General features: G+C 44.1%; 1 protein-coding gene across 1 annotated transcript in view; it reads right to left on the bottom strand.

Moving 5' to 3' along the window:
* DLG2 (discs large MAGUK scaffold protein 2) overlaps window positions 1–12,503 on the bottom strand; it is a 1,591,953-nt gene that overhangs the window by 77,156 nt on the left and 1,502,294 nt on the right. Inside the window, exon 20 of the mRNA XM_084842537.1 lies at window positions 1,194–1,269. Within this exon, the coding sequence (XP_084698663.1) occupies window positions 1,194–1,269 (76 nt within the window). The remainder of the gene's footprint in view (window positions 1–1,193; window positions 1,270–12,503) is intronic.

Genomic DNA, 12,503 nt, shown 5'->3' on the forward strand with positions numbered 1-12,503 from the left:
AATGTCTAGGGCCCCATTCAAGATGCCAGTTCTTAACGTCTGAAGCCCTTCGTGGTCGAGTACTAAACAGTTCCTTGGAACCCGCAGTTTTCAGCACCAACAGAAACCTATTTCACAGCAATCCCAGGTGCTCGTAAGAAAACGCGTTAATTTTTCTAAAAGTGGTTGGGTAGGGCACCTTGGCAGGTGACCAGAAAGGCATCCGAGGAGGCACTGATGCTTGTGGGCACCGTGTGGCCAGCCCCTTGTTGCCACTAGCACAATGTATTTAGCACTGGCAAACTGCCAGCATGGGATGTCAGCTGGTGTTCTGAGCAGTGGCAGGCAGCTAGCCATCCTTTAAATTTCCCACAATTCCACAGGGCGATGTTAGGTTGGGGGCATGGTGGGAAATTAAAAATGGTGGCAAAATACAACTGCCTGAAGCTGCTCAGCATGCCAAATCAGAAAAACAAAAATGGGGGGGGGTGTTTTAGGGCAGGCATCAGCAGTGGGTCATGCCAGAGCACTGGGGGCTTGGCAGCGGCCCAGAGATACCAGGGGGTGGTGATGGTCCTGCTTTTGCCATGTACCCACTTTCTGTTCAGATGCAGCCTGCCCGGGGCTGTTTGGGATTTAACCAACAACGTGCAAGAAAGACAAAAGAAAGGTGCTTAATGTGTAGTTTGAACCTAAAGCTCATCTGCTCAGAAAGGTCTTTGGATACAAAGAGGGAAGAACGGACACTGATTTCTGGTGCCTAGTTGGTTGAGATTGCTGTCTTTCTAACTAATGTCTTGATGTGTTTATGATCGCTTTATTGTGTTTTTAATGTATACTATGCATATTTTTTTAAAATCATAAGGCATCTTGAGCAATTCCAGGAAAGGCAGACTAAACATGTTTCAAATACAGAAACTGTAGAGCACTTAGCATGCTGTCAGAGCTAAATTAAATGGCAGAAGGTGTTTATGACCCAGTACCAGGACAAAACAGAATTCTTTAAATGTTCTATGATGCAATACCACTTTCTCTCTCTCCCCGCCTTCTCTTTAAAGAAACCCTCCCTGCTTTTATTCTAAAACAATACCATGGGTCAAACCTTCCGTGTTCTCTTTTTCTTGTCTTGATCCCTTCCATGCTGGCCAGCTTTTAAGTATACATAGATGTAAGAAGATTTCAATCCCTGGATAGTTAGTTTCACTTTTACATACCCCTTTTGCATCGATCACACCAGGTTTTGAGTTAAACTTCACTGTCTTTAAACGTGCTCTCTCTTTCCTTTCAACCCTGGAGAGAGAAAAGGAGAGAGAGGGAGAAAATATGTAAAAATATGTACAACTGTTGATTTATTACTTCTACTTGTTAGATACCTGTACAAGTTCCCTAGGTGTTGTACAAAATCATTTAAGAATATAACAATAATACAATAAACAATCCAGCAATTAATTTTAAAAATCCTAAATATAACCAGTGGTGTAGTGGAGGCAGGGCTCACAGGGACGCAGCCCCGGCACTTTTTCATCAGCAGGGACTCTGATGTCATCTGCCACCCCCACCCCCTCAGAATTCCCTGTTCCCTCTGAGCTTAGCTGTGATCCTCACTGTAGCTGTGGGGGGAATGACTTTTCCAAGCAACAATATATTGTTCCATGTTGGAATGCAAAGTATTTGGGATGCCTTGGTCTGGAATGGGCAATTTAGACCTATTGGGTTTACCAAAGACGTGCTCCTGGTGGAGGTGAAAACTCCTAGAACTGGTTTGTTGATATGGATCGACACAGCTGCCTGAAATTTTTGGACTGCCCTTGGAGACTGTCATAATGAGCTCCAGCATTTCCAAATTTACCACCACACCACTGTGTGTGTGTGTGTGTGTGTGTGTGTGTAGTTCAATCCAGCTGGGTGTGTGGACGTTTCTGTTGCGGGATGGGAGAGATATAAGGAAGGAGCTTAGGGATGGCTAATGGGTAATGTTGGGGCACTAAGGGAGTGTGCAAGGGGGCTGTTTAAATGAGAAGGGATCTGTCCATGAGGGCTGAGTTGAGAAGGTGAAGCTTCCATAGAGTATCGTATTTTGAAAACCTAAAATATTTGTGTTTGAGTGAGTGAGTGAAAAAGATTTTGACACCCCTGCATTTTCCCTCAGATGTCCAATTGAAATACTACTGCCTTACTCTCAGCTGCACTGTTTTTGGATGCCAGTTGAAGGCTGTATATCTTACAAGGTTGTACAATCTTAGAAGGGGACATGACAGTGACTGTCACAAAGGGACCCCTGCACTCCTGAATTTTACATTGCACTACTGAATATAAACACCTAATATAAAAATACTTACATGGTAAAATATGTTGAAACTGCAGAAGCTAAAACCACCAACAATGCTGCAGGGACTAAATGACAAGACCTTAAAAGTCCTAGGAGGACAAATAAAGTTTTTGGTGTGCTTCCCCAGGGAGTGCATTCTGCAGCTGCGGGTGGGGGTAAGTGGGCTCTGAAAAGGTACAAGAGGCTTGCCTCTGTAAGTGACTTTAAGATAAGAAAAGCGAGCAAGAGGCTGAAGGTTAGTCAAGCAGACGTGATGAAACCAAGGCCTACAACAACAAGAAGAGAAGAGTAGTAGTAGTGGGAGACTCCTTGCTGCGTGGGATCGAAACCCAAGTATGTCGCGAAGACCCATGGACTCGCCAGGTATGCTGTCTCCCGGGAGGACAGATTAGAGATGTGACTGAAGTGTTGCCTGCACTCCTAAAGCCCACTGACAGGTATCCCTTTCTTCTCAGCCACGTGGGAACAAATGATACCGCCAAGCGGAGCGACAAAGAAATCACGTCAGATCTTGAAGCTTTGGGAAGGAAACTCAAGAACTTTGGGGCCCAGATAGTTTTCTCATTCATACTTCCAGTAGTTAGAAGAGGGATAGACAGGGAAAGAAAAATACACCGGGTGAATGACTGGCTATGAAGATGGTGCCGGCGTGAGAGATTTGGATTCTGGGACCATGGGCAATACTTCCTGGAAGATGGGCTGTTGGCAAGGGATGGGTTGCACCTCACAAAGGCTGGGAAGAATGTGTTTGGCCACAGCATGAAGAACTTAATCAGGAGGGCTTTAAACTGAATCCTATGGGGAAGGGAGTTGTAAAGTTGGGGGTATCAATGGACCAAGGCTCATGCACCACAACGGAGAGAACAGCTCTAATAGCACCCAATAATAGTCTTCAGAGACATGTAGGAAGAAAGCCAGACTATGAAGCACATGGTCTTCGATGTCTATATACTAATGCCCAGAGTATGGGAAACAAACAGAATGAACTTGAACTCTTAATACAAGAGGGAAATTATGACTTGATAGGTGTAACTGAGACTTGGTGGGATGACTCTCATGACTGGAATACAGCAATGGAAGGATAGAACTTGTTCAAAAAGAACAGGAGGAACAGAAAGGCAGTTGCACTGTATGTGAAAAATACATATCTCTGCACAGAAATACAGGAGGATGAGCTTGGTAGCCCTATCAAGAGCATCTGGGTTAAAATAAATGGAGGAAAGGATAAAAGGAACCTGGTGGTCAGAGTCTACTACCGGCCACCCAATCAAGGAGAAGATGAGGATGAAACTTTTGAAAAGCAAATCGCCAAAGTTCCAAGGAAGCATGATGTAGTAGTAATGGGGGACTTCAATTTCCCCGGTATTTGTTGGGAGACAAATTCTGCAAAACATGGCCCCTCCAAGAGATTCCTGACTTGTGTTGCTGATAATTTCCTCCTACAGAAAGTGGAGGAAGGAACTAGAGGATTGGCTGTCCATGACTTGATCCTAACCAACAGAGATGACTTAGTGGATAAAGTAGCAGTGACAGGAACTCTGGGGGAAAGCGACCATGTTATACTTGAGTTCTTGGTTCTAAAGGAAGCAAAAGCTGAGTGTTGCCAAACATGTACCCTGGATTTTAGGAAACTCAGAACAATGATCAGTAAGGTCCCATGGCAAGTGACTCTAACAAGAAAAGGAGTCCAAGATGGGTGGGAGTTTAAAAAAAAGAAAATTCTAAAGGCACAATGGCAAACAATTCCAACAATTGTTTGCCATTGTGCCTTTAGATACCTTTATATTTGTGATGAATATGGCAACAGTTGTTTGCCATATTCATCACAAGCTGAATATGAGCCAACAATGTGATGTGGCTACAAAAAAGGCAAATGCTATTTGGGCTGCATTAATAGAAGCATAGCTTCCAAATCCCATGAAGTACTAGTTCCTGTCTACTCAGCACTGGTTAGGCCTTATCTTGAGTACTGTGTCCAGTTCTGGGTACCACACTTTAAGAAGGATGCAGACAAGCTGGAGAGGGTTCATAGGAGGGCAACAAAGATGATCAGGGGACTGGAAACAAAGCCCTATGAGGACAGACTGAAAGAACTGGATGTGTTTAGGCTCGAGAAGAGAAGACTGAGGGGAGATATGATAGCGCTTTTCAAGTACTTGAAAGGCTGTCACAGAGAAGAAGGCCAGGATCTCTTCTCGATCATCCCAGAGTGCAGGACACAGAATAATGGGCTCAAGTGACAGGAAGCCAGATTCTGGCTGAACATCATGAAAAACTTCCTGACTGTAAGAGCAATACGACAATGGAACCAATTCCCTAGGGAGGTGGTGGGCTCTCCCACACTGGAGGCCTTCAAGACGAGGCTGGACAGCCATCTGTCAGGGATGCTCTGACTTGGATTCCCGCATTGAGCAGGGGGTTGGACTCGATGGCCTTGTAGGCCCCTTCCAACCCTACTATTCTATGTTTCTATGACAGGAGGTGTTCTCTCAGGTGCCAAAGTCCGAGCCATGCAGAAAATTAAAGGAGGTCAAAAGCGGCACTAATGAATTGGGTCTGGAAACCAATTGGAAGCCATTGCAGGTGAGAAAAGAGCAGTGTAATATGTTTGCAATCATACCATGCCAGTTATAACATTTGTGCACTAACCTAAGGACTTTCATCAATCCTCAACGCACTTCATATATGTATATATACAAAGAGGGAAAAACACATTGGCATACCCACTTGGCAGAGTCCTAAGTAAACTCGATCCAGTGTAGGCAATGCACAACCTAGGATTGGGTCACCAATAGATTATAGTATATCTTCATAGGCCATTCAAAGGATCCCTTTGCCATCAGGGTTGCATATGTTCCAGGAATAACAGAACATCCCACCAACGCCTCCCCCCCCCCCCGCAACAACAGGCACAGCCCTTTGAAACCATTTGCTTCACCATCAATAGACTCAGAAGTGCCATTAACAGTGCAATCCCATACATGCCAACTCGAAAGTAAGCCCCACTGAGTTCAAGGGGTTTTACTCCAAGGTAAATGTGCATAGGACTGTAACAAAAGTGTGCATAGAATTGTAGCTATAAATACGATGACTGATGATGATGTAGTATCCAGTAATTTCTGTAATATATGACATGTTTCTTAGCTCCCTGCTCAATCCCAATAAAAACATTAACTCCACATTTTAGAAATTATATTCTGCCTATGTTACAGATAATTCAACAGTCCTTTTTGGACATACTGATAGTTCAGAGAATTCTGGGGAACTTTGCTTGGTTTAAACTATGGTTAATGAACAAGCCAGGATTATAATCCATAGTTTGATTCTGTCTTGTTTAAACAAACCTCACTAGATTTTCCCCATGTTTGGATACAATGGGGAATTCTGGTTAATTTAAAAGCAGAAGCAAACCTTTCCAATCTTCTCCTCACAGTGGCACCAACAGAGGTACCAGAAGAGCCTGTGAGCCCAGGGCTCATGCATGTAACACAAAACCATCATTTAGCATTATACCCCACAAGGCTCAGAGCGTCTAACAACAAAAGTGTTAGAGATATCAAAGAAAATCAAACCAAAGAAAGCCTCTTCCTATATATTCCTACACAAGCCCTAAGATCATCACCAGAGGTCCTGCTCTGAGTACCCTCACATGCTGAGGAACTGCAGGTGGCTACTCAGCAGAGGGCCTTTTCAGTAGTAGCCACCCCCACCCCCCAGTCATAGAATATCCTCCCCAGTGGGGCCTGCCTGGCACCTATTTTGTTATCTTATTGCTGCCAAGGACTGTTTGAATGAATCCTCTTTTATTACAACAGAGGATTTCTGCTGCTGTGTTGTGCAGTTTTATCTCCGTAATTCTTTTAGATTATCTTGTGCTGCCTGCTCTGATTTTAACTGATTTCTCTTTTTTAATCAATGGTTTCTAATTGATTGTTTTATTCTTCTTTAAAAAAAAAGATTGATATGGATTTGATTCGTGTTTTTGTTGTACATCGCTGTGAGAGCTATTAGCTATATGAGGGACTAATACATTTTAGAAATAAATCACTCTGCAATCCTACCAGTCTTTGCGGAGAGCTCTGACGCTGGAGCTTCCAAGGTATCCAAACACTGGCTGGTATGAAGAGCAGGTTTTCCTCTTGGTTTCATGCTTTTTTCTTCCCTGAACTGTTTCCCTCTCATAGACATCCATTGGAGAGAAATTAAATTAACTACACCAGCTACAAGGCTGCTGTAGTTCTCCCCCAGATCTAGGGGCTGTGCTTGGAAACTTGGTGGATCCAAAGCCAATCCAAGCACTCCCAAGGAATGCCCCTGATCTCTCCACATTTTCCCCTCTCTGATGTTGGAGAGGTAAGGGCTGAGGAGGTTTCAGCAGGGGCTGAGAGTGGGGTTCTGAAATGTGATCTCCCCTTGAGAGGTCAGACCTCTTTCTCCGCCCTTGGAGGGGGAGATCCAATCTATCCAATGGCCACTGGGAACCCTCCAAAGGATCACAGGATTGCACCATAAACAAACAAACAAACAAACAAACAAACAAATTTAAAACAAATACACCAGAGAGGATGAACAGGTGGATATGATCATTTCAGGAGAAACTCAAAAGCTGACAGCTTCTTTTAATGGCTACTGGTGGTATCCATTTAATGGATGGTGTTGTGATTTTTTTAGTCCATGGGAGCCAGTGTGAAAACACCATGGGTTAATTATTGGGAAACAAAATGTTTGGAAGAACATTCCCTCCAAGAAGCAGTAAAATAAAGACTTCTGTTCCTATGTTGCTAGTTTTTAACGTTGCCAGCTGCAACGCGCCAAGCTCAGGTTACTATAGTTACGGCTGAACTTTGGAATAAATGATTTCTCCCCCCCCACCCCCCACCCCTGAAAAAGCAGCATGTACATATGGAAATGGCTGAAAGGCAGCTTTCATATTCCATGTGTGATCTTCGAGCCACAGGAAAAAGTCTTAATTTTAAACTTGCTGATGAAACTCTATATTAGAAAGGAAGGATGGGGGGAAACAGAGGGGGAATCAAGACCTGAGGCTGTGTAATCTCCTAAATGGAAAAAGCAGTGCCAACTGAGAGAAAGAGAGTAACAAATTAGCTCCCGGCTAAATACAGCTTTTAAAATTATTATTACAAGCTAATATGAATTCATATTTTCTCTCACTGCTCATCCCTGGATGCTACTTCAAGTTATTTGATCACGAATTCACAACATGCAAACTAAAATCACTTGGTGTTTAAACCAGCTGCCCATGGCACGCTCATCCTGCAAATGGCTGGGTTACCATAACCTGGAAGCTCAATCTGGATTGCTCCAGATTGAGCTTCCAGGTTATGGTAACCCAGCCATTTGCAGCATGAGTGTGCCATGGGCAGCTGGTTGGTCATGGTGTGAACAGAATGCTGGACTAGGGAGGCCTTTGGTCTGATTCAGCACAGCTTTTCTTTAGTGATTGGCAAACTTAACCCAGGTGAAATTGTGATTGCTTCAGAAAGTAACAAACTCACCCATGTTAGCTTGGACAAAAGTTCTCCTTCAACACGAAATCTTATGTCACATATATGAGTTTTTGAGCATGTGCAATACCAAAGTGCATCTTGGGAGCTGTAATTTGGAAATGTGCATTGTGGTATCATGCCATGCATCACCATGATATGTACCCCCTTCCTGACTGGTTGTTTTGAGGGTTAATACAACCATCCGAAGCATCTATGGATCTCAGGTTATGCCTTATTTAGCAAAAACTCTTGTTTTGTGTCTATTGGGCACTACAGCTCTCTTTACTAAGGCTTTGTCTAAGTCGACTTATTGCTGAGGGTGTAACATAGCACAACATAATATTTCTTTTAACCATGTTTTGGCAAAGCCCAATAGCCGTCTCTTTTCAGGAAGAGGTTACTATATGGATAAAACTTGTATTGGAACACTCTTTGATATTTACAGATGTACGTGTCCTCTTAAATTATCTACCTGCTTCCTGGAAGTTAACACAGGGTCAGCACAATTAGATTCTCCACATTCTTTTGACTGATAAAAGATTGATATTACATTACTGGAAATATAAACACTCGCCTCCGGTAATGCAATTGATTGATTTTTACAATAAAAATTAATTTAAAAAATGATAGCTTGGACAAGAGTTTTCCTTTAACACGAAATCTCATTTCATGTATATGTGTTTTCGTTAATTTGCAATATCAAAGTGCATCTTGGAGCTGTAATGTGGAAATGTGTATTATGGCATGATGTCATGAGTCACTACGATCGGTGCCCCCTTCCCGATTGGTTGTTTTTGGGGTTAACCCAACCAACTCAGCGCATGTGCAGAAATGCCATTTAGATGCAGACCGCAACTGCTCTGAAGCTCACAGCCAATTCCAAGCTTAATAGTGAATTTGTAAGACACCAATCCAGGCTGGCTACAAAGGTGACCATTATGAACAGACAAGTTTCAACCAGGAAGCTGACTAATTACAATGCTTGGCAGCATCACTACTCTTCTGACATTCTTAAGCTCACCTTGGATTAACCTGGAAAAGATCCAGGATCTTCTGGGAAAATGTGAAAGACTTCAGGTCATTTTCCCAAGCCAAAGCCCGGACAATGCAGTGCAACGGAACAACATCACTCCATTACGTTGTATAGGGCCAGAATTAAGAAGTAGGGGGCAAACTCTAAGTGTGGTGAGAAGACCCCCCCCCATGGGGGAAAAACCTAAAGGTGGTGGTGAGGCATGCCAATCCCCTCCCCAAAGGTCCTCCATAAACCTCTGGATTTTGCACCTACACCTCTTAAAACTGGTGCTATCTAATAGAAGTCCACTACATGGCATAGGGCCCATATTAAGAGTTGTGGGGGCAATATACGGGTTTGTGTGAGGGGGAAGCCTTCCCTGAAGCTCTTCTACAGGGGGTTTTCTTCCCCCTTCTGGGGGCTTTGGCACCCAAAGTGATGTTAGCTTCATCCCTTGGCAATTCTTCACACACTCACCAAGCACATGGCTGGTGGGGAGAATGCCAGCAGGCACATTGTCTGGGGGCAGGGCTAGGGTGCATAGCCCCATGACCCTGTCAGATGTGTGTGTGTTTTTTAACACATGACAGGGTTCATCTGAACTTCCATCTACCATGATCATGACTGCTTTGTGATGGATGACTTCTAATAGCAGGGATGGGCGACGTGCAGCCCGCAGACCTCACGCTGTCACCCTGGCCTCCAGAGCAGCCTCCCACCACCCCACTGTCAAAATTTGGTGGCACCGTGGCAAAAAAAATGGCAGTTTGCTGAAAATTAGCTAAATTCATCCCTTTTCAGCTTCCATCATGGTTTGCCGGTGAATATTGGTGGCAAACCACAGATTTTCTTTTACCGCCGTTTCACTAAATTTTGCCAGTGTGGTGGTGGCAACAGCAACAGTAGGAGTGTGTCTCATTGGAGGGGGGAGGTGAAATTTGGCCCCTGGACCCCCCAAAGTTGCTCACACCTGGCGTATGTTAGTAGGTGCCTTGGTGCCATTTAAAATTTTCCACAATGCCCTGGAGAACCCAACACAGCATCACTCTGGGGCATAGGAAGAACTTGAAATGGCAGTCCCCCGTGTGTGTGTGTGTACATAAGAACGTAAGAAGAGCCCTGCTGGATCAGACCAAAGGTCCATCTAGTCCATCTAGGTGTTGAACTTCTTTCAGCCAAAGGGCCAAATTCAGTTTCAGAGAAGCTTTTGGGGGCCTCATCCCAATGGTGGGTGAAAATAAGAACAACCATGCTGGATCAGATCAAGGGTCCATCTAGTCCAGCATTCTGTTCACACACTGGCCAACCAGCTGGCCATGGGAAACCCACAAGCAGGATGTGAGTGCAACAGCACCCTCCCACACATGTTCCCCAGCAACTGGTGTACATAGGCTCACTGCCTCTGGTACTGGTAGCACATAGCCATCAGGACTAGTAGCCATTGATAGCCTTCTCTAGGAATCTGTCTAACACGCTTTTAAAGCCATCCAAATTGGTGGCCATCACTACACCCCGTGGCAGCAAATTGCGTAGTGTAACTACACACTGTGTGATGAAATGCTCTCTTTTATCTTTCCTGAATCTCCCACCAATCAGCTTCATAGGATGACCCCTTTGGGTTCTAGTATTATGAGAGACGGAGAATAAAGTCTCCCTATCCACATTCTCCACCCCATGCATAATTTTGTAGACCTCTATCATGTCTCCCCTGACCCCCCTTTTTTCCAAGCTAAACAATCCCAGCTGTTGCAACCTTCTTTCATAGGGGAGATGCTCCAGCCCCTTGATCATTTTAGTTGCCCTTATTTGCACTTTTTCCAGCTCTACATAGTCTTTTTTTAGGTGTGATGACCAGAACTGTACACAGTATTCCAAGTGTGGCCACACCATAGATTTGTATAGTGTGCTATTTTAATTAAATTCCCAGGATGTCCTGGAATGATACTGCTTTTTAGGAACCCATGGCTAGTGTTCGTGGTGGACTCCTCTCGAGTGTATGGGCCCTAGCAGCTGCCCGAAGATGCTAGGCATTGATGCTGGCCCTTCAGGTTATGCTTCTAACACAGTGCTTCCAGAAACATCGAGTTTTAAAAGCCTTCCTATTTTCCCCTGTTCTATTTAAATGCCAAAAGTGTACAGAGGGAAATGTCCTTCATAAATTATTTTCAAGGGCAAGGAACCAGCAGCCTTGCCCATTGCAAACCCCCCTCCGGACACAAAAGTCATGTTACATCTTGTTATTCTGCCTGGGTTGTCGGTAGGACATGTTTATCCACTCGACTGGTTTTTCCTTTTAGATGGGAAAACACTAAGCAAGATAACTTTTTCAACATCCCTCAAGATCTTAATCCTCAGCTTTTAACGTAAGAATGGGTTTGTTAGCTTTATCTGAAGTGAAGGCTTTGAGCATGCTTCCTAACTCAAAGGGAAAAGATAAAGATTCGGCATGAATTGATATGCACAAATGTGAACCTCTCTTGATTTATTTTCCCCCTCTTGGAAATAGCAGGAATATCTCCACAGTCAGAATGATAATGTCCAAGAAAACCACACTGTGGAAACATCTCTGAACGTGATCGTGTTCCCTTACAGCAAGATTTGCTTTAACCTAAGATGAACTTGGAGTTATAGTTTAAACTTAAAAGTGCATTTGCTTTTTTGCAAAGACAACTAAGGGAGCAATCCTATGGCCACTAGTCAGCGGCTAGACAGCCATAGGATATCTGGTTTTCCAGGAACCAACCTTGGAGCTCATGCTCTGAGGTCGGTTCCCGACTTCCCGGAGAACTGACCTTCCCCCCCTTCCATGCTGCCTCACAGGCAGCGTGGAACAGCCCCATGCATGCAAGAGGAGCACGGAACGGCCAAAACGGGGCATTCTGGGGGGCGTTCTGGGGCGGGGAAGGCGGAAATGCCAGTATGACACAACCAATGTGTCAACCAGTAGCCACCTCCACCGCTCCGCCCTCCCACGGCTAGACAGCTGAAATCAGAGCAAGAGAAGCATGGAGGGAACGATCCTCCCCATGCTTCTCCTGCCCTGCACTGGATAGGTGGTCACCTCTGAGTTCGGAGGCGGACGCCTATCTGCATAGGATTGCGCCGTAACTGTCCTGATCTCAGCATGGGAATGTAGTTAGTTTGCCATATATGTTATTAACCTTTTAATACTGTTAGGAGAAACGTTTGCCCGTCCCTCCATACCACTTTTTACAGGGCCAGTTGTTCCTGCCTTTTTTGCTAAACAAACCTGAGCCAATCACATGCTGATTTATTTGCTACAATTGATTGCCAGAATTAATTAATTAATTCTGGCAAAGTCCTTATACACTGCCTTTCTGCCAATGCCCTCCAGGTAGTTAACAATTTAATCTAATTGCATACCATGCAAGAGACACAATACCAAAGAAAAAAGGAGTGTGGAGGGAAGAGGAAAATAGGGTTACACTTTTCTTCAGCATCTCTAAAGGGATTCACAGCAAAGGCCTCATACAAGGACAATTAACTTATATCATTTTAATTTCTCTATTAAAAACAATAATAATGCACATGTAACAATTTTACATGCATAACAATTTAGTTATCACCAAAAACAATAAAACAGAGCACAGCCCTCCCAAGATTCTGTCTTTTAGCTTGAGTCTACAACAAAAATGTAAATAAAACTTCTCTG

Source organism: Heloderma suspectum, chromosome 3 (assembly GCF_057233095.1).
Source record: "Heloderma suspectum isolate Gila_16-S chromosome 3, 16-S_ref, whole genome shotgun sequence".
Lineage (NCBI taxonomy): Eukaryota > Metazoa > Chordata > Lepidosauria > Squamata > Helodermatidae > Heloderma > Heloderma suspectum.